We start from the raw sequence: 22,675 nt of genomic DNA, 5'->3' as shown, positions 1-22,675 counted from the left end.
TTGACCATGGTTGACCCTGTCCAGGGACGGGTTCCCTGGTTCCCCACTGTCATAAATTAACGGTGCTGTCAACAGCCTTTCCCATGTCTCGTTTTTAAAAAATGTTTTCTGGGGATGAAGCCTTGGGTTTTGAAGACCCTGGCATGGCTGGATCAGCTTTATGACTAACCGCCCACCAGCAGTTAATAATAAGTGCTTCTGTTTTCTCAAAGCCTCCGGGTGGGTGGACACTTCTTTTTTTTAACATCTCTTTCTGTGATCTAGTGGGTATACTTCATTTTTGCTTTCACATGGGCGTCTTCACGGATTGTTATTCACCCTCTGAGTCCCTGCCTCCTTAGTCACCCCGTGCTGTGGCCTGCCCATGGATCTTTCCGTGTTATGGATTTGCTCACTCCCAGCTGAGGGGTGGGGTCTGGGTTCCCACCTGGCTTCCCGCTGTCTGCCCTGGGCTGTGAGCTGTTGCTCACAGGCCCTGTCCCGTCCGTCTGAAGGCTGTGCAGACACCAATGAGATGTCCAGATGGGGCCCCAGCTAGGCCATCTGTTGTTCTTGATCAGTTCTGGGGTCCTCACTGACATACTCTTTACTGGAGGGACATGTAGGTAGATGACTGTGGCCAGGTGTTTTCTGGGCAGGCCTCTGTGACAGAGGCCTCTCTCTCTCGGACTGAGAGACATCTCTGAGACTGAGAGGCTAGCAGGTGTCCATCCTGGGAGCAGCCTTGGATTGAGTGTTCATCATCCTGGCCCAGTCAGAGTTCAGTTGGCCATGGGCTTTGTGCAAGGTGGGGTGGGCGCTGCCTGGGTACCCAATGCCAAGAACTCAGGGCTGGGCTCGGAGGCCCTGAACACTGTTTCTTTTTGGGGGAGGGGTGCAATTACCAGAGACTTTTTTTCCTTATATACTTAACGTTTACAAGGTTGAAGACCCACAGAACAACGTTATGCTGATGTAGGTATTTACATTTTTCTGCATATTTCATATTTCTTGGCAGAACTAATCGCTTTCAAAGTTTATCTAGGCCAGTTTACTTTATTATTCATTTATTTTAATCAGTTTTAGGAAAGACATACCTATGTCATCCTTTTTTAAAACTGGAGTATAATTGCTTTACAATGTTGTGTTAGTTTCTGCTGTACGGTAACGTGAATCGGCCGTATGTATACACATCTCCCCTCCCTCTTGAGCCTCTCTCTCACCTCACCGCCCCACCCCACCCCTCCAGGTCATCACAGAGCACCAGGCTAAGCTCCCTGGGCTGCGCGGGGGCTTCCCCCCAGCCGTCCGTTTTACACGTGGGAGTGTGGTTAGTTATGTCAGTGCTACCTGTATCATTTTTGAGCCCAGAATATTTTGACAGCAAAAGTTAAAATGGTCTCCCAGGAACAGCCTCCGTGTATGTTGGTCCCTAAGAACACTAACTCGAGCACGTGAGGGTCATAACTACACTTTATTGTGTGATAAGTTTGTAGACTGTAGGCTGTCTTCTTTTGTGCTCGTATTTCTTGGCTTTTACGGAGCTAAATAAAGATGGTACACAAACAGGACATTTTTGTTGAACTTTCAGTTTCTGTTAAAAAAACTAGGAGTGTAACTTAATGTCATAAGTGTACATATTAAGGTATGAGCTCATGATAACTAAGGGTATTTAGTAGCAGCATAGCCAGCATTTATTGAGCACTGACTGTATGCCAGGACCTGTGGCCCACGCATAGGTCTTGAGAGAGTCACACTCTCTCGAAAATCTGTAATGTACCCACTGGGAGTCCTTTGGGTGGTGGCCCTCGGGAGGTGTCACTCATTGCCCAGCGCGTCTGATGCAGGTGGTGCCTGCCGGGGCTGCCCACTGGGAACCCCAGCAGATGATGTTGCCTGTGTGCAGAAGTCACGTGGTAGTCAGGGTGACAGTGGGCATCCCCCTGAGGACAGTGTACAGACTGATCCCTGTCATGGTGTCCAGTCTAAGAGTTGCCCGTGGACACAGGCTCAGCAATTTCTGTGACCCTGGGGTCTGGGCCAACAGTGCCGAGTAACCTGTGGGTTCTTGTCAGCACACCTGCCCCAGGACTCATGTCTGCCCAGGTGAGCAGTGCGTCCCGGCTGTCTGGAAATGTCCCCCGCAAGGCCTGCGCTGTGGGCTTGGGGGCATGTGTGGGTCCCCACTCTCCACAGCCCTCACCTGCTCCTTGTGGGGGGCCTTTCAGTCCAGGAGACACATGTCTGTTGTCTGATGGATGATGGATTGCTCTAAGAGTTCACTGATTCAGAGTAGGTGATAGAAACAGTTATCACTGACAAAGCAGCCTGTGAAATTAATAGGTTGCAGAAGGCTTTTGGGGTTTAAAAAATACATACTTTCCTGATTACATGTTTGAAAGTATGTTTTCCCCGATTACAGAAGTAATAGATGTTTATTGTAATGAAAATAGAAACATTGGAAACACGTGCAGAAGAGAGTGAAGGTCTGCGATCTCACCACGTGGGACTCCCGTTGCTGTGATCAGTGTTATGTGTGTATCTTCTCAGGCATTGAGCCAGTCGCCTATATCAGGTGCTAGGTGGTCTGGTTTTTCACTAAATAGATGAGTTTTTCAGCAGAACAGAAGAGGATGTAGGTACAATGTGGTCCTTCCCCAGGACAAAGTGCTGTCTTACTTTCCTTCAAATCAGCTGTTAAACATTCACTGACATTTAAATCTCTATTGAGTGATCAATTTACACAAAACATTATGTGAAAGAGATTGGGAAAGAGATGCGTAGCATGATGCTTGTTGAGAAAATAGATACTTATTTACTGGGGCAAAAAATGTACACCCATCACTTCCTCTTGCCCCGATTAACTGCCTCTTGGGTTTCTGCAGTGTATTCACACCAGGGCCTCCTAGCCGTGGGATCCGGGGCTCCTGTGAGTTTGGGGTGACTCTGCAGACTCCAGGCTTGATTACAGAGCACACACATCCCATGTGTGCAGGGCAAGGCCCCTGCGTCTGGAAGGAGGAGCCACGAGGCACGGCAATGGTGAATCCTGCGGCTGTGGGCATGGGGCTCAACTTCTCTCTGTTGCAGGAGGGTGTGGAGGTGCGTGTGGCCAGGATCTTCAACACCTTTGGTCCCCGAATGCACATGAACGATGGCCGGGTGGTCAGCAACTTCATCCTGCAGGCGCTGCAGGGGGAGCCGCTCACGGTGCGTGGCCAGCAGGCGGGTGTAGGGATGTCTTCCAGGGGGCTCAGGGTAAGGGCGTCCCATCCGGGGGAGCTCGCTCTGAATCCCACGTCCCCGCTGCCCTCGGAGGGAGGGAGGGAGGGAGCTCATGGGAGCTGTGACTGAGGACGGGGTCAGGTCACCCTCTCCCCAGCCACAGACACCCTGGTGCCTTGGGTGCAGGGTCTACCTGTGAAGACCTCTCTCTACGTGCTCTTGGCCCTGGGGCATCTCCCTCCCAGAGGGAGGGGCCCTGAGGAGGTGCCTCTGGGGGAAGCTGCAGGTCTGGTGGAGGCCCTCCTGCAGCGGGGCCCTGAGGTGTCATTCATGTGAGCTGGAACCTCACCCACGTGACCTGGCAGGGCCTGGAGCCGCAGCCTCTGGATCCCGAGGGCATCAAGGTTGAGGTCCCGGTCTGCGGTTTCAGCACCCTCACTGTTGTCTCCCCGCAGGTGTACGGATCCGGATCGCAGACAAGGGCCTTCCAGTACGTCAGGTAAGACCCCGGGCTCACTACAGCTCCCATCTGAGTTGGTCAGCCTCAGGCGGGACTGACCGCTCTGCTCCTCGCGGGTGCCTTGGATCTGTGAGCCGAGGTCAGACATGCTGGTCCCTTGCTGCCACCTAGTGTCTGGTCGGCAGACCCACTGGCCCTGACGGTCACCCGGGGGCTCCAGGTCAGGCCGGTGAGGTGCTGGCCTCTGCGTCCAGCAGACTTGCAGATGCTGGAATCAGACCCTATGGACATGGTCTCCTGGGTGGACAAGATCGTCCTCATTGAGGGAAAGATAAGGCTGAGTGTCGTATTGTCAGGGAATGCGGTGTCAAAACTACACACAGTTAAAAGCATTTTTAATAACTTTGTTGAATTATCTCGCAGGTAATATTTACCATTTTCTCAGTCATCCTCCTAAATCTAACTTTTTTGTCAGCCAGTTTGGTTGACAAACTGCTTGTCACCAGTTTGGTTGGTGACAAGTTTTACAGTGCAGTCTAGGTTCTAAGAGTCATTGTGTGAGCAGTTACATCTACCACTGTTCTCCCGCGTGCCAGGAGGTGGTGAATCCTGCATCGTTCTGTGGTGTCCTGAATCACTGGGCACACGCTAGTTGTTTGTTTTGGTACCTTGTCCACTAGGAAACGCCATTCCTGGTGCTCCTGGTGGCCACCCCAGGGGTGCTGTCAGGGGAAGTGGTGGCAGGTGGCCCCCAGCCCCACCCTGACCCAGGCAGTCACCCTAACTTTTGCCTGGCTTAAAAGAAAGAAAAAATTAAACATGTAACTACTGTAGATTTTTTTTTTTTTTCCTGCAAGTGTTTGTGAATTTTCACATTTAGTCCAGAGGAAAGTTGTGAGTAAATGTATATAATGAGCAGTGTTTTTTTTCTCACACCTGTTCGTATGTTGACCAGGAGGGCAAAGTGCCTGAGACCGTCTTGTCACTGGCCCACTTTGTTGCCCAAATATTCTAAGAAGGGATTTGAGCACAACCTGGCAGCCTGTTTCCAGGTCAGGGCACTTGACCCCAGAGCCATGAGGGGATGGACAAGGTCCGTGTCAGTGTGGGGACTGTGCTGGGGGGAGGGGCGTGTCTGCATCAGGTACCTCCTGCTTTAGTGACACATCTCCATCCCACTCCCCTGGCCCGTCTTCACACTTCTCAGGGATCTTGGCATCTTAGTCACATTGAATCTCCTCTAACAGCCTCATCAAGGCCCCCAGACTCCTCCAGCCATACCACCTTGTGGAATATTCCAGAGTCTGTGCAGTAAACAAGACATCAGTCAGAACACACTTATTTCAAAGGCATCAGATATGAAATCATTTAAAGTAGCCTCTCAGGTGTTTTTTTTTTTTTTGCTGATGGTTAAAAGTCTTTTAAGCATCACGTGATGCACTGGTTGCGTTCTATCCCAGCCAGGACAGGATGCGCCTTGCTGCCTGCCCTGCACAGTCCGTGTGCCCCTCACTGACCAGACACCAGCGTGCAGCCTGAGAGACCTTGATGCGGTCACTGGAGTGTTGCTGGGGACCCTCTGGGCAGAATGTCTCTTCATGGGGCTGTGCTGTCTGCTGGTTTTGCTTCTGGGGTCACTGGGCCCTGACACACGAGGCTTCGCTGACCTCCCCAAACTTGGAGGAATGAGCTTTCCTGGCCTCCACTCTACCTTGTTCAAGACTCGGCCAAGATGGTCAGCTCACCAGGGCCAGGCTGTTTTAAATAAGCTAGTTTATAGAAACTGAGACTCTTCTACTTCACTGTTACTAATAAAAATGCACAATGTCGGGACCTTGCGTTGCTGAACTAAGTTACCCATTTCCAAAATCCATGGTTGCCCTGAAGCAGCATGGCGCAGTCTCTGGGTGACTGTTGGGGTCTCAGGGTGGCCTGTGCACTGATGTCCTGTCCAGTCTGTGCCTGGTTCTCTCATAGGCAGATTGCATCCTCACCCCATCACAGAGGCAATGCAGTGTTGTCTTAAAAAGTAGCTTTGTCAAAATGACACTTTAAAAGAACTTCAGGTTAAATGGGTGTGATCTATGCAACTCTGACCTTAGAAGTGGATGGTTTGTTGCATAAAAGATGCATGCCCCATCTCCACCTCCACTGAATGATTACATGATTCCATCACCTTCCAGCTTAGTATGGGGATCCCCCCCCCCCCCATTTCAGTATTAAAAACTCATGGATGCTACTGAACGGCAGCTTTCAATGTCTTTCCAAACAGGCAGAGACATGTGTCATCAGAGAGGGAGTTGGGATGTGGTCATTACCGCCATAGTGATGGAGGGGCCTGTGTTCGTTTCTAGGAGAGAGGAAACATCCTGGGTCAGCGAGTGTTTATCTGCACTTGTGCTTGATCTGCGAGAGCAAGGCATGTTCCCAAAACACCCATTGGTTGTAAACAAGATCCTAGAAAATTGTGTTTGCTAAGTAGCAAACCCCCCTCATTTTTTTCCCCCCTCAATGAAAAGGAGAGGGAAAACTAAGGTCTTTTTTTGGAGGTGAGCACAGTAACCTGCTCCTTGCTGGTTGTGAAGGAGGAGGAAGGAGAGGTTCCAGGGAGCCGCATGTGCAGAGTCCCCTACAACCTCGTCAGAAACACAGCTGGGGGAAGTGCCTTAGCCCGTGCTTATGTAGCACTGAGGTGTCATTTTTACAAAGTCACTTTGTTTTTTGTTTTTTTTTTTTGACAGAACCACCCTTTAATGGTTCTATAAATAAGAACCAAACCTTGGTAAGCAGAAGTTTGCCTCCTCACCATCACCATCATGACCCAGTTGCTCACGGTCCATTGGCAGCATCTAGACACCCCAACTGTTCCCTCTGGGAGCTAGGGGCTCCGGTGGGAGGTGAGGCTTGGAGGGCCAGGGAACTCACTTTAATGCTCAGAGTTGTCTGCTTTATCTGAATTGTCAGTATAGGACTCACATACTGGAGTTTGTTTTTTTTTTTGCAGGGGAGCTTATTTTTTTTAAAAAACCATCTGCTTTTCCGTCCTGGGCCAACTACCTGGGTTTGTGTTAAATATCGTCTTTCCTCAGAAACTTGCATAAACACCATCTCTTTTGGATATGTGTCTACTTTTACTTTTTAATTGTTAAACAATTTCAGAAATACACAATGTAGGGAACTCAGCCCCATCTCTCAGCTCCCATCCTGTCCAGTCGTCTGCCTACACTTGTGCACAGAAGGCAGCTCCCTGACACCACCCTGTCTCCTAGAATACTTGAACATCCTCCACGCCCTCTAACATGTAGGATTTTATTCTGATGTCCCATCTCTCCTCCCAGGAGGTGGCTCATGTCTGATGCACCACACCTGTGGGCATCAGCAGGCACCTGAGCGGCCTCCCCTCTTTTCCAGCGACCTGGTGAATGGCCTTGTGGCACTCATGAACAGCAACGTCAGCAGCCCCGTCAACCTGGTGAGTCCATCCCTGCCGCCCACTGCCTGCTTAGCAGTCCGGTTCCTGCTGTGGTTCACTTGCTGTCAGCAAGCTTAGCGCATGCGCCTGTTTGCCACTTAACCAGCACTAGAGGAAAAATCACAGAACAGAATGAAACAGGAGTCTGCCAAGATGTAAGGCGTCTGCAACGGATAGATGAACCGCATAATAGACACTAACCTGACTCCGAGCACCTGGAGGCCAGGTCTCAGAGCTCGAAAAGCCTCTGCTGGTTGTGGGGCTGTGTGTATGTCTTTTCCCCATCATGGCTTGTGCAGTTTTGTTGGTGTCCAGTTGCTTAGTCATGTCCGACTCTGTTACCCCGTGGGCTGTGCACATCAGGCTTCCCTGTTGTTCACTGTCTCCCAGAGTTTGCTCAAACTCACGTCCATTGAGTTGGTGATGTCATCCAACCGTCTCCTCCTCTGTCGTCCCCTTCTCCTCCTGCAGTTAGTCTTTATAAAGCTCACATTTCAGGGACATAAAAAGTGAAGGATTAGGACGATTTCCCTGCCTTGCCAGGGCTGCGGATGACCCAGGGCTGCCCGAGGCAGCTTTGTGTCTGGCTTCCTGTAGCTCCAGCCACTCCTGGCAGGGTTGGGAAGTAGTTTAGCCTGCTGTCTCATCCAGCCTTTCGCCCCTCGTGCTGGAGGACATGCTTCTCTGCAGAGCAGCTTGTTGTCTTTGGTTCTTGCTGGCAGAAAATTTTCCGTATATTTATGGTAAAACCTTGGGCTTCCCTGGTAGCTCAATGGTAAAGAACCTGCCTGCTAATGCAGGATATGCTGGTTCAATCCCTGATTTGGGAAGGTCCCCTCGAGAAGGAAATGACAACCTATTCCAGTATTCTTGCCTGCAGAATCCCGTGGACAGAGGAGCCTGGCGGGGTGCAGTCCAGGGGTCGCAAAGAGTCAGACATGAGTTAGCAGTTAAACAACAACAACCCTGCCTGCCTCTGTCATCTTGATTCAGAGGAAACTAGGAGATTGAGAACAAAGAGTACTTAGGACATTTAGTTGCCAGGCTCCGTGGTGGTCTCTCACGATGGGATCAGCAGGACTGGGAAAGGAAGGGGCTGAGGCTGCTAGAAGGTGTGAGGGGAGGAAGAGAAGGAGAAAATGGTTTTCCTCAAACCCTCCAGAAGTCAGCTCCTCTTCAACCAGTTCCTGTCTCTCCTGCCGGCTGCCCGGAGCCCACATCTCTGAATACATTTCATTTCTGTCAGGCTTCGTGTCTGAGCTCAGGGGTCTTCACTACTGAGGTGGTGAGCGTGGTGCCCCATCGGGGTATCGCGTGTCCTGGGGGAGCTCGCTGGCAGAACCAGGCTTCCCTGCCCAGCAACACTGCGGTTACAGAACCTTTGCACCTGGACACCATCCTGTACCTGGGCCAGGGGACGTGTCCCTGTTAGATGCCCCCAACCAAGGCCAAGGCGGGGACAGGCATAGTGTAGCCCGCAGCCGTGCTGTGCCTCCTGCGGAACCTTCATGGAGGTGGGAGTCCGGTGACTTCATGAGCCTGCAAGCACCCTGGAGGACGTGGGTGGTGGCGTCCTGTTGTGTTGACACTGCTAACCAGAGACCCTCTCCTCCTCAGGGGAACCCGGAAGAACACACCATCCTAGAATTTGCTCAGCTCATCAAAAACCTCGTTGGTGAGTAGAACAGGGGCCTCCCTGAGTGAAGCTGGCCTATCGGTTAGTAACACCTCGTCTGGACAGTGCATGGTTAACACTCGCTGACTGAACTGGATGGGAAGCAGAGCTGGGTCAGGAGCACCCCACTGTTTTGAGATGCTTTAAGTAATGGAAAGATGAAGGGGAAGGGGCTGACTTGGGTCCCTGTGGTGACAGCAGGTCTTTGTGTAGCGGGAACGTCCATTTGTCCCCGGTGCCTGAGACGTGACTTGGTCAGCAGTTCTCCACAGGTGACGGCTGTCTGGTGCCACATGCTGGCCATGACGTGCACAGAGCTTCAGGGAGCAGGAGGGCAACGCTGGCCTGTGTGCCTCTGACAGAGTCTGGTAGGCAGCTTTAGGTTCCGTGTGCAGTCCTGGCCGCCCTGGCCGCGGGGATAGGTGGTGTGGACACTGGGAGTGGCTCCAGAGAGGGTGTGCTCGTAAGCCACGAGCAGTTTGTGTGTTTCCAGCTATCCGTGGGCTGCTGGCGCCCACGGGCTGTGCCCTTTGTCACAGGTGTCCTGGGGCTCCCAGGAGCCTGGCTCAGGGAGTGTCTGCTTCCCACGGTTGATCAAGAAATCAGAGTTTCAGACACAACCAGATTGGGATGGGTTTGGCTAGACTGCATGAGCAAGATGTTGGCCCATCCAGACCGCCACTTTAGCCGGCTACAGTGTCTGGGGTGGTCTGTCCTGGCACCGAGCTGTCAGCTACCAGCCGGAATAGTCAGATAGTACAGGGGATAGTCTTCCTAAGACAGAAATCTCAGCAGCCTCTGTTTACATTCTTCCCTGGCGTCTCCCCTGGGGGTCTGTCCACCCTTCCCCAGTGGGGAGGCTCACCTTGGACCCCAGGCCCTGGCACCCCGAGTGAGGCCCTTGGACCAGCAGCTTCATCACCATCTTGTGAGAAATGCAGACCCACAGACCTGCCCACGTGTCCCGGAGCAGAGCCTGCGTGTGACCAGATCTTCGGGGTCATGCTCGTGCTGAAGTGGAAAAGTTTGTCTAAATCCCAGGACGACGGCTGTGTGATGCACGGCCCCAAACACCAGTGGCTTCAGACAGCAGCTGTTTATTCACTCCAGATTCTGGGGTGGGGACTCCCTCTGCAGGCCTGGCCAACGGTCACTGGCATGGCTTCATTCTACTGGCCGGCAGGGTGTGGGCCCACAAGGAAGCTGGACCGGCCAGGCTTCTGTCCTTCTTTCTGCATGTGGTCTGTCCAGGGTGGCTGGACATCTTTGTGTAGGCTGAGGGTGGCTCTTGTGTCAGTGGCCAGGCCCATGTAAGGTGTTGGCCAGGGCTAGCCCACATTCACTCCCCTGCATGCTGCCCGTTAGGCGGCCTGACTGTAGGCGAGGGGCTCTGGTAGGGTGTTCATGCCTGGAGGATGGCTCGCCTGGATTGTGGGCAGTGGGCGCACAGCCATGTTGGCTGAGGGTGGTGGTCAGCGTGGGGCCTGCCCACTCACCCACCTCAGGGTGGCTCAGGCCTGTAGAGCCAGAGCAAGGGCACTTGGACACATCACACCGTCTACATCTGAATTCCTCTGCAGGTGGGACTTGACGTTCACATATAAAAATCACACCTCAGAGGTTCCTGATTCTGTTTTTGTTTTTCTTAAATTCAGGCAGTGGGAGTGAAATTCAGTTTCTTTCTGAAGCCCAGGACGACCCCCAGAAAAGGAAACCAGACATCAAGAAAGCAAAGCTGATGCTGGGATGGGAGCCAGTGGTAAGAGGGGGTCGGGGCTGTCACCACCCGCTGGAGAAGGCCTTTCCCTGTGTTTATCCCTCACGGGCACTGCTGAGTGGGGCAGCTCTGGCACGCTCCTCTCCAGGCCTGCGTCCTTTCTTCTCTGTTACGGTTGTAACCTGGACTCTTGGGGCATCTGCCATTGAGGGTCTCCCTTCACTGGCTTCACTTGGAATGCCGTACTGAGGGGGCAACAGTGCAGGCTTAGAACTGAGTAGCCCTGCAGGGTCTGGCTGTCCATTCAGCCAGGGTGTCATGGGTGAGGAGGGCCAACCTTGGTGTCCATTACCTATGTGACCTCATCCAAACTGGCCCCCACTCAGGCCAAGCAGGGTGGGCGAGTGAGAAGCCAAAGCCTGCAAACTGCAGACCTCCCGGCCTTCCCCGCCCTCTTAAAGGCCTTTGGCCTCCCAGTGTGGCTCCCCAAGGCGGGAATGCTATCCCCTGGACCTGGTGTCCCCAGGTTCCAGAGGCTGACTCCCGCTCCCCAGGGCATGGGGCCCCCTCAACCAGAATGACTGCCTCCCTCCTCGGGCGAAGGTCCCTATGTCCTCCCACGCTGACTGCCCCGCTCCTGGGGCATGGACCACTCATCTCCCCAGGTTCACTGAGTCCCCCTGGGGTGTGGGTCCCCTTCTCCCCAAGGCTGACTGTCCTACCAGGGCTCACTGCTCTCCTTTCTGGGCCTGGGTCGGTCTCCCCATCCCCTGTCCCCCCAGTTGATTGCCCCCCTCTTGGGTTGTAAGTCCTCCCTGGGCTGACTGGTCCTCTCCTTGGAGCCTGGGTTCTCCCCAGGCTCACTGCCCCCACTTGTGAGGTTCAACCCCACGTGTGGGTTCATCTGTCCCCCCCCGGGTTGGTTGCCCCCCTCCCTGGGGGTGGGTCCCTTGCCCCTTGAACAAACTGCCCTCCTCCTTGGGCGAGGGTCCCCCGTTCCCCGGGCTGACTGTCCTCCAGGTTCTCCAGGTGGACTGCCGTCGGGCTGCTGCTTTCCTATCCTTCGTTGTGTCTGTACGGCATGGGCACCTGCTGTGATTTCTGCTCCGTGTTTGCTCTGGTGGCCTCCACATTATGAGGCTGCTCAGTCGTTGTCCCGGGTCCCTGTGCAGAGGGTGAAGAGTCCCCGGGGTTGAAGGTGCAGATGGTTTCGAGTCCCTGGGAGTGACAGAGCAGAGGGTGTCAGGTCCCCAGGGGTGAAGGTCCAGAGGGTGAGTGTCCCCAGGAAGAGTCAGGTGTGTGAATCTTATCTGGCTGCCTTCCTGAGCATCTTCCTCCATGGAGACTTCTGAGAGGAGGAGAAGGGGGCCCCTGGTGTTAAAGCGCACCATGCAGGCAGAAGCTGCCCCCTCATTCTCACCCTCTCTTTAAACAGGTCCCGCTGGAGGAAGGGTTAAACAAAGCCATCCACTACTTCCGGAAGGAACTCGAGTACCAGGCAAATAACCAGTACATCCCCAAACCAAAGCCGGCAAGGATAAAAAAAGGACGGACACGCCATAACTGAAAACCTCGCCTTTTGGGACCGTACATGCCCTATTTCACACTTGACAGGATGTATTTTTTTTTTTAAAGAAAGACTAACTAAAACAGGTGTCATGAAGAAAAAAACTGGAATTCATACTGAAGCTTGCTTTAAGAAATGGATGTGCCTAAAAACTCCCCTAAAAAAAACTGCAGATTTTGCCTTGCACTTTTTAAAATCTTTTTATGTAAAATAGCGTTGATGCATCTCTGCATATTTTCAAGTTTTTTATCTTGCTGTGAGAGCCTATGTCGTGACTGTCGTCGACAGTTTTATTTACTGGTTTCTTTGTGAAGCTGAAAAGGAACATTAAATGAGGTGAAAATGCCGATTTATTTATGAAGTGGGTACTTATAAACGAGACGTTATTCTATGCATAGAGGAGAAAGAACAGACCAGCAGTAATGTCAGCTGGGTGGCATACTGTATTAATTCTCAGGCAGAGAAAAGAATTCTGCTCGAGAGTTTTGTGATGTTTCTTCTAATGCAGAATTTTTCCAAGGTCTAGTTTTTAGTTGCAAACTTGACTTTGAAATGTTTCTGTTGGTTATCACGATCAAGGATATTTGAAATCACTACTGTGTCGTGCTGCATATGGGGTTGGGGTGGGTGGGACAAAATTAATATTCTTGGTTAACAGTGGTTAAATATGCTATTTTAATAAAATATTGAAACTCATACTCTGGTTTCTCTTCAGACCATATGAATCTTCTGCCTTGTACTAATTTTTCTAAGAGGAGCAATTCTGAGTTTGTACCCAATTTTTTGAGGCCTTGCTCTTGCAAGGCTAAAAAAAGAAATTTAATCTCACTTTAACAACTGGCTTTCTACTTTGCATGGTGTATCTTTGAATGTTAAGAAAAATATCAGAGAATTTAATTTTAAAGATTGAATGGCTACAAAAAATAATGGTGAATTTCATTTTAAAGAAAGTTCTGTAAACATCCAGGTTGGTGTAATATGTTACTTGATGTATGGATGTGGGCTGAAACTATGCATACTGTTATCTGCTGTGTATACCCAAGGTTAGCATCATTGTGTATCCTTCTCTGGGAGTACAGACCAGATGGAGAAAAGGAAGTACCATTACCGACCTGTGCTGTAGGAACTGAGAACTTCCACTTTCACTAAGAATTCCTTCAAAGTTTAGTGTGAGGTTTTTCTAAGTTCCTGTTATAACAAATGGAAGAACATGTAGGGAGTTAAAGCGACACATTTTTGAGTCAGTTGGTGCTGCGTGGTGGTGACATATCCCGCACGGACACCAAAGGGATCAAAGCATGATGCAGGGGGCACTGTGCTCGTTTACATTCTTACCAGGGTGACCTAGGCTTGTCTGTCCTTCAGAATCTCCTGGGGATGTATCTTTTAATCAGACCTGTTTTTCCAGTCAGAATCTCTGGGCTTACACCAAGGAAGCTGTGGTTTTGTTGTATTTGTTGTGCAGAGTAGGAGTGTTACAGTGTGAGAGGGAGAGGACTGAGGCTAGCTTCTTCTATTTAGTTGTCATTATTTTGGCCTGAACTGAGTGATACACCATTTTTGGGGAACCGCTGGTGGTGCCCGGGGTCACCAAGGAAAGCACGCAGCCGTGGAGCTCCATGGTGCTCAGCTGTGTAGTGTGTTTGGGAGAACCCCAAAGCCCCAGGCTCCAGAATTCTCTTACCTTGTTTATTGCTAATATCTAGAATTCTTCTGGGAGATTAATTCCTTCAACTTTCTTCCCCATGGTTTCCATGGAATATGTTCAAAGAACAAGAGACACAAAGGGGGAGCTGAAAAAAATTTTCCAAGAAAAAGGGCTGACCATTTCCTGACTTTGGCAAAACCACGGAAAGGCTCAGATTCAAAATGCCGATGAGCATAGGATAAAACCAAAGGAGTCCACACCAAGACCTCACAGTAAGACTCAAAACTAGAGCCACAGGAAAATAACCTAAAAATGGGCCAGAAAAACGACTCGTTTCCTCCAAGTGGTGATGTATTAACACAGAGCAGCAGCAAGTTCCTCAGAAACCAGGGGGCCTGGAAGCGAGTGGCACATTTCTCGTGGACTGAAAGACCTGTCTTTCCAGAATTCTAGTGAAAATACCCTTCAGAAAGGGAGGAGAAATTGAGACATTCTCAGAAGTAAAACTGAGAAGTTTTCTCTAGCAGACCTCCCTGAGAAGTATGACTAAAGAAAAGCTCTCTAAACAAGAAGGAAACAATAAGAGGGAACCTTGAGCCATCAGAAAGGAGGAGCATGGAAAGGGAAAACATGAGTAAATGAAATAGGTTTTCTTTCTCTTCTCAAGTTTTCTGAGTTACCTTTGATGGCTGAAGCAAAAATTGTAACAGTTTTGTCGTTTTCAATGTATGGAGACACAAAAGACCCCAAATAGCCAGAAGAATCTTGAGAAAGAAAAATGAAATTGGAGGAACCAGGCACTCTGACTTCACACTATACTACAAAGCTTACAAAGTAGTCAAAACAGTATGGTACTGGCACAAAAGCAGAAATATAAATCAATGGAACAGGATAAAAAGCCCAGAAATAAACCCATGCATCTATAGTCAATTAATCTATGACAAATGAGGCAAGAATATATAATGAAGAGTCTCTTCAATAAATGCTGCTGGAAAAGCTGGACAGTTACATGTAAAAAAGTGAAACCAGAATACTCAAAATGAAAGATCTAAATGTGACACTGGGTATTGATGAAACTCTTAGAGGAAAACATAGGCAGAACACTCTGACATAAATTGCAACAGTATCTTTTTTGATCCCTCTCCTAGAGTAATGGAAATAAGAACAAAACTAAATAAATGGAACCTAATTAAATTCAAAAGCTCCGCACAGCAAAGGAAACCATAAACAAGACGAAAAGACATCCAACAGAATGCCAGAAACTATTTGCAAATGATGTAACTGACAAAGGATTAATCTCCAAAATATACAAACAGCTTATGTGGCTCAAAAAAATAAAAATTTAGGCAAAAGACTTGAAAGTTGCTCAGTCATGTCCAACTCTTTGCAACCCCATGGACTGTAGCCACCAGCCTCCTCTGCCTATGGTATTCTCCAGGTCAGAATACTGGAGTGGGTTGCCATTTCCTTCTCCAGGGGATCTTCCCAACCCAGGGATTGAACCTAGATCTCCCACACTGTAGGTGAATTCTTTACTGTCTGTGTCACTAGAGAAGCCCCATCAAAAAAGGCAGAAGACCTAAGGAGACATTTTTCCAAGAAGACACACTTAGGGCTAAGGGGCACATGAAAAGATGCCCAACACTGCTAATTATTAGAGAAATCTGAATAAAAACTATAATGTATCACCTCACATCAGTCAGAAAGGCTGTCATGAAAAAGTCTGCAAATAATATGAACTCCATACACAAAAATAAGCTCAAAATTATTAAAGACCTAAATGTGAGACCAAACACTATAAAACTTCTAGAGGAAATACAGGCAGAACACTCTTGACATTAATCACAGCAACAGCTTTTTCGATCCATCTCCTAGAAAAATAAACAAATGGGACCTTCTTAAATGCTTTTACCCAGCAAAGAAAATAAAAAGTCTACAGATTGGGAGAAAATATTTTCAAATGATGTGACTGAAAAAAGACTAGTCTCCAGACTTTACAAACAGCTCATGATGCTTAACATCATCAAAACAACCCACTCAAAAATGGGCAGAAAACCTAAAAGAGACATTTCTCCAAAGAGGACATACAGATGGCCATGAAGCACAAGAAAAGATGTTTGACATCGCTAATTACTGGAGAAGTGCAAATATAACTGCAATAAGATAGCCATTCTGGCTGGTGTGAGGTGCTATCATCAAAAAAATCCACAAACAAATGCTGGAGAAGAAGGGAACCCTCCTACACTGTTGATGAGAATGCAAATTGGTACAGCCACTATGGAGAATAGGATGGCGGTGCTGTAGAAAACTAAAAATAGAGCTAACATACCCTGCAATTCCACTCCTGGGATATATCCAGATAAAAACATGATCCGAAAGGATACACACACCCTAATGTTCATTACAGCACTGTTTACATTAGCCAAGACATGGAAGCAGCCTAAACGTCCATCAACAGAGGAATGGATAAAGATGTGGTACATATATACAATGGACTATTACTCAGCCATTAAAAAAATGAAATAATGCTATTTGCAGCAACATGGATGGACCTAGAGAGAGTCCTACTGAGTGAAGTAAGCAGAGAAGGAGGAATATTATATGACATCTCTTATATTTGGAATCTAAAAAGAGATGATACAAATGAACTTATTTACGAAACAGAAAGACTCACAGACTTGGAATTTATGGTCGCTATGAGGGAAGGGTGGGGGGAAGTGATAGGGAGTTTGAGATAGACATGTGCACATTGCTGTATTTAAAATGGATAACCAACAAGGATCTACTGTACAGCACAGGGAACTCAGCTTAGTGTTATGTGGCAGCCTGGATTGGGGGGAGTTTGCAGAAGAATGGATACATGTCTATGTATGGCTGAGTCCCTTCGCTGTTTGCCTGAAGCTATCACAACACTGTTAATCAGCTATACCCCAATATAAAATAAAAAATTTAAAGTTTGGAACAAAGAAAAAGTCTACAAATAATAAATATGGAGAGGATGTGGGAAAAAGGGAACCCTCCCACACTGTTGTTAGTAATGTAAATAGGTGCAACCACTATGGAGAACAGTAAGGAGATTCCTTAAAAAATTAAAAATAGAGCTACCATATCACCCAGCAAATCCCACTTCTGGGAAAATACCCAGAGAAAAACATGATTCAAAAGGACACATGCAACCCTATGTTCATTGCAGCAGTGTTTACAATAGTCAAGACATGGAAGCACCCTAAATATTCATCAACAGAGGAATGGATAAAGAAGACGTGGTACAAATATACATGGGAATACTATTCAGCCATTAAAAGAATGAAACTGCCATCTGCAGCAATATGGATGGACCTAGATTGTCATGCTAAGTGAAACCAGTTAAAGACAAATATCATATACTATTGCTTATATGGGGAACTTAAAAAAAGGATACAAATGAAATTATTTACAAAACAGAAACTTAGTTACCAAGAGGAAATGGTGGGCAGGAGGGATAGATTGGGGGTTTCCAACGACATGTACACACTACTATATTTAGAATAGACAACAAGGACCTACTGCATAGCACAGGAAACTTTGCTCAATAATCTGCAATAAACTAAATGGCAAAAGTATTTGAAAAAGAATAGAAACATATATATGTACAACAGAATCACCTTGCTGTAGACCTGAAACTAACAATATTGTTAATCAACTGCTGCTGCTGCTAAGTCACTTCAATCGTGTCGGACTCTGTGCGACCCCATAGACGGCAGCCCACCAGGCTCCCCCGTCCCTGGGATTCTCCAGGCAAGAACACTGGAGTGGATTGCCATTTCCTTCTCCAATGTGTGAAAGTGAAAAATGAAAGTGAAGTCGCCCAGTCGTGTCCGACTCTTAGCGACCCCATGGACCGCAGCCTACCAGCCTCCTCTGTCCATGGGATTTTCCAGGCAAGAGTACTGGAGTGGGGTCAACTACAGTATAAATTAAAATTTTTTTTAAATGTGAAAGTGAGCTCAGATGGTAAGAGACCCAGGTTCGATACCTGGGTTGGGAAGATTCTCTGGAGAATTACATGGACAGAGGACCCTGGTGGGCTACAAGTCCATAGGGTCGAAAAGAGTTGGACATGACTGAGCAACTCAGATTTTCACTTCACTTTCACAACTATGCTATCTACAGGGCTTTGAAAATATGAAATTCAGACTTCTTACAAAATGACAGAAGCCATGAATAATCAAGATTAGGAATGAAACAGGGAATACACAAACATCAAAAAGATTCTACATAGATTTGACAACATGGATGAAACAGACCAACTCTTGGACAAGTACAAACTCACAGCTTGTGCTCATTCAGTCGTGTCTGACTCTCTGCAATCCCATGGGCTATAGCCTGCCAGGCTCCTCTGTCCATGGAATTTCCCAGGCAAGAACACTGGTGTGTGTTGCCATTTCCTCCTTGAGGGATCTTCCCAACCCAGGGATTGAACCCATGTCTCCTGTGTCTTCTGCACTGGCAGGTGGATTCTTTACCACTAGCGCCACCTGGGAAGCCAGATGAGGTTGCAGTGATGTGACATTCAGATGTAAGGAGGGTAGTATTTCTTCCCAGAACAGAACCGTGTCTGAGGCACCTGGCTGACTAGTAGGAGGGTCACTGAGGGGCAATTCATCACATTCTTCATCCCTAGTTCCCTCGATCCAATGGCGGAAGGTGGAGTCTGTCTGTTGTCGTGCGGGAGTACAGCTCAGTGGTGTTCCTGGCAGCATCTGGGCTTTACTAATGGACACTCCACGTGTTCCCTTCCACAATTCCTGGCTTGGTTTCACAAAATCTGCTTCTCAGCAAAAAGGGAAAGGAACTAGAAATCTGAAAATAGGATGAAAGAGTTTCATTAAAAGCAATAAAAATCCAACCCTGAGTTGGCATCAGATGCTCACCACATAATGTGGGTAGCAGAGTGCATTCCGTGCCTTTTTAGATTATGTATATGTATAATATATATACATGTATATTATGTATATATGATGGTGATGATGTTAGTCGCTCTTTGTGACCCCATGGACTGTAGGCTCTTCTGTCCATGGGATTTCCAGGCAAGAATACTGGAGTGGGTTGCCATTCCCTTCTCTTTTCCAGGGGATCTTCCCGACCTAGGGATTGAACTGGGTCTCCTGCATTGCAGGCAGATTCTTTACCATCTGAGCCACCAAGGAAGTCTATATTTATATATAATATTATATATTATGCATTATTTAATTATATATTAATAATACAATACACATATATAAATATGTTAAATATATTTAAATATATTAAATATATAATGCATATGTTAAACATTAATATATAATGTGTATATTACTATATATATACACACATATAACATCCTCTTCAACAAACCCTAGAAAGGAATAAAAGTAAGCATAATCATTATCCATAAAAGAATTAGGTCAAGGTGTAACCTCTGGGATGGAAAGAAATGGGCTACATTTTCTATTTTAAGAATATGCTCTCTATAGGAAAATTCTTATGAACTCTAAGAACTAAAGGAGGATTTAGTGATAAGAGTGCTTAATTGAGTAAGGCCATGAAGCACACACACACCGCCTGTCATCTCCCTCAAATAATGTAACAAAATACTTAAAATTATTTGTAAGTGCTAACTGTGTGAGAGGAAACAAGTCATAACAAGGTCACATACCAGAAAGTGTGCTTGGATAAATCACAGCATAGCTTAAATAAAGCACCATGATTTGTGAATGCCGTGCACCAAATCTATCTCACTCCTTTCCCCATGATACTAGCACAACCAAATTAGATAAAACACTTACTTAAATATCCAAAGTATAGGAGATAGAAATTTGAATAATATTTGGTGCTATAGAGAAAGCACCGCAAAGGAATGATGAAAGAAAAATTACAAGTAACAAAAAGCACAGATTACCCCTTGTTCGTTCTGCATAATGATTCAACTAGCAAAACTTTAACAGAGAAGTTAAATTATCCGAAACCAGATGAGTTACTTACAGTTTATCAGAACAAGCTCATCTATGTGGCAAAATAGTGAGAAGTTTGTAGGTAGAGGTGACAAGCATAACGAGCCTGCTGATAGCTGATTGTCCAGGAAATGAATTTTAGTTCAACTTTTAAAAAGCCAAAAATCCCCATAAATCATAATGTATTTTTAGGAGTTAATCTTAAAAGACAGAGCCTTTTAGAAACAGATACAATCTTCACTAGAGAGTAAAAAATAAACACCACCACAGTTGGCCTAAAAGCAACCATCAATTAAGAAAGCAGTAAAGCTCAACAATATTTCCTTAATACCAATAGTAAATAAATCAACCTATCGGTCTATTACTGGACTAATCTTTTTAATAATAGAAGCAATAATGTTAATGAGCAACAAGAAGTATTTCTCCTTGCCTAAGTTTACATCATCAACTATTGTTATTTAACAGTAAATAAACGTAACTTAGCATTACGTTGGGCTTCCATGGTGTCTCAGATGGTTAAGAATCCACCTTGCCAATGCAGCAGACCCAGGTTCGATCCCTGCATCGGGAAGCTCCCCTGGAGAAGGGAATGGTAACCCACACCAGTATTCTTGCCTGGAGACTTCCATGGACAGAGGAGATTCAGGGCTACAGTCCACAGGGTTGCAAAGAATCAGACTTGAATGAGCAACTTAACACTTTTACTACTTCAGCATTAAATTATTTATGAACCATACTGTTAACCCAACACAGGCATGCACCCAAGGAAAGGTTAAAAAGAGTAAAAGGAGCTCTGCAATCACAAACCCCACCTATTTGTCAAGAACATGACCTCTATTAATAGCATAAGTAGTATTAGAGACACTGCCTGCCCAGTGACAATCGTTCAATGGCCACAGTATCCTGGCTGTGCAAAGGTAACAAAACCATTTGTTCTCTAAATAAGGACTCTAAAAATTGTGGCCATTTATATAATGGCCACACAAAGGTTTTACTGTCTCCTACTTTTAATCTGTGAAATTTATCTTTTTGTGAAAATGTGGGAATAAACAAATAAGATGAGAAGACCCTATGGAGCTATAATTCATTAACCCAAAAATACAAGATTAAGCCATCAAGGGATAACAAAACTATGGGCGCTGTGCTAAGTCACTTCAGTCATGTTCAGACTCTTTGCAGCCCCATGGACTGCAGCCCACCAGTTTCCTCTGTCCATGGAATTCTCCAGGCAAGAATACTGGAGTGGGTTACCATGCCCTCCTCCAGAGCATCTTCCTGACCCAGGGGTCGAACCCACATCTCTTATGTCTCCTGCATTGGCAGTCAGGGTCTTTACCACTAGTGCTACCTGGGAAGCCCCACTCCAATATAAAATGACAATGAAGAATGGAAACGGTTAAAAAAAAAAAAGAAAAGTGGGGCATGAAGAAATGCTGCTGCCTTGTGGCCATGTTTTGTAACTACAACTATAAAAGCTGTGTTGACAGGGTACTCACAATACAGGGACAGGGTATTCACAAGGTCCAAGGGGTTCCAAGTAAACAACTGATCTCCTGGACTTTCCCAGGAGTGGTCATTGAAAAAGAATTCATAACTGGGTAGACCATCACAAAACCAATTTTAATAGGTGCCTTTAATGCACACATTTTTAAAAATCACATGAAAAGATGTCAACAATGCTAAATATTAGGGAACTGCATTCGATCCTACAATGAGGTATCACCTCACACCAATCAGATCAGATGAAATAACACCATTCAGATCAGAATAAAACTATACGGGTTAATAATTTTGGTTGGGGTGACCTTGGAGAACAAAAAATCCTCCAAGTGATTTTAAAGACTAGACCTACCTGTCAAACCACATCATCCCTTATTGATTCAAAAATAGATGAGCAGAACAGGTTACCTAGGTGTAACAGCACAGTCCTATTCTAGAGTCCATACTGACAACAGGCTTTATGACCCCTGTGTTGTATAAGGGCACCCCAATGGTGTGACCACTATTAAAGTTTCGTTTGTTTGATGATTCAAGTCCTACGTGATCTGAATTCAGACTGGTATAATACAGGTTGGTTTCTATTATACATTTTTCCAGGTAGGAAAGGACAGAGAAATAAGGCCAACTTCAAACAAGCACCTTAAAAATAATCAATGATCTCATCTTAATTAATAAGCATAAAATCTTACCCAAGAACAGGGTTTAATTAAGGTGACAGAGCCTGGTAACTGTGTAAAACTTAAACCTTTATAACCAGAGATTCAAATCCTCTCCTTGACAAAATGTTCATAATTAATATTTTAATACTTACAGTCCCTGTCCTTTTAGCTGTAGCATTCTTAACACTAATCGAACGGAAAGTTTTAGGTTATATTCAATTTTGAAAAGGCCCAAATGTCATAGGACCACATGGTTTACTTTAACTCATTGCCAATGCAGTCAAGCAGTTCATTAAAGAACCATTATCACCAGCCACATCCTCAGTCTCTATATTCATTTTAGCACTAATTCTAGCCTTAAGTTAGCCCGGACCTCTGAATCCCCTACCTACCTATACCTGACTCTGTCACTAACATAAACTTATAAGTCCTATTTATACCAGCCACATCAAGTTTAGGCGTGTATTCTGCTGTATGATCTGGATAGGCCTCCAACTCAGATGTGCACCAACTGGAGCCTTCTGAGCAGTAACACAGACAGTCTCATATGAAGTAACACTAGCAATCATTCTGTCAGTCCTTCTAATAAATGGGTCCTTGACCCTTCACGCCCTCATCATCACTGTGACTAATTTTTCCATCATGACCCCTAGTCATAATATGACCTATCTCCACTTCAGCAGAAACCAGCCGAGCCCCATTTGATCTAACAGAGGGGGAATCTGAACGCGTACCAGGCTTTAATGTAGAATACGCAACAGGCCCATTTGCCTTATTATTTACTGCAGAATATGCAGATAC

At 46.7% G+C, this 22,675-nt stretch overlaps 1 protein-coding gene and 1 non-coding gene across 3 annotated transcripts in view; both read left to right on the top strand.

The window, feature by feature from the left end:
• UXS1 (UDP-glucuronate decarboxylase 1) overlaps nucleotides 1–12,791 on the top strand; it is a 57,378-nt gene extending 44,587 nt beyond the window's left edge. For both annotated transcript variants that reach the window (XM_043917879.1, XM_043917878.1), the window contains exons 10-15: nucleotides 3,070–3,189; nucleotides 3,660–3,703; nucleotides 7,076–7,136; nucleotides 8,754–8,811; nucleotides 10,467–10,570; nucleotides 11,964–12,791. In XM_043917879.1, the coding sequence (XP_043773814.1) occupies nucleotides 3,070–3,189; nucleotides 3,660–3,703; nucleotides 7,076–7,136; nucleotides 8,754–8,811; nucleotides 10,467–10,570; nucleotides 11,964–12,095 (519 nt within the window). In that variant the 3' untranslated portion in view covers nucleotides 12,096–12,791. The remainder of the gene's footprint in view (nucleotides 1–3,069; nucleotides 3,190–3,659; nucleotides 3,704–7,075; nucleotides 7,137–8,753; nucleotides 8,812–10,466; nucleotides 10,571–11,963) is intronic.
• Nucleotides 12,791–12,902, top strand: LOC122704211. Its single transcript, XR_006343813.1, has one exon. It is a non-coding gene; the product is annotated as a U5 spliceosomal RNA (small nuclear RNA).
• The last annotated feature ends 9,773 nt before the right edge of the window (nucleotides 12,903–22,675 follow it).

Source organism: Cervus elaphus, chromosome 11 (genome assembly GCF_910594005.1).
Source record: "Cervus elaphus chromosome 11, mCerEla1.1, whole genome shotgun sequence".
In the NCBI taxonomy this organism is placed as follows: Eukaryota; Metazoa; Chordata; class Mammalia; order Artiodactyla; family Cervidae; genus Cervus; species Cervus elaphus.
The sequence above is the reverse complement of the archived record's forward strand: the minus strand, read 5'-3'. Positions and strand labels throughout refer to the sequence as shown.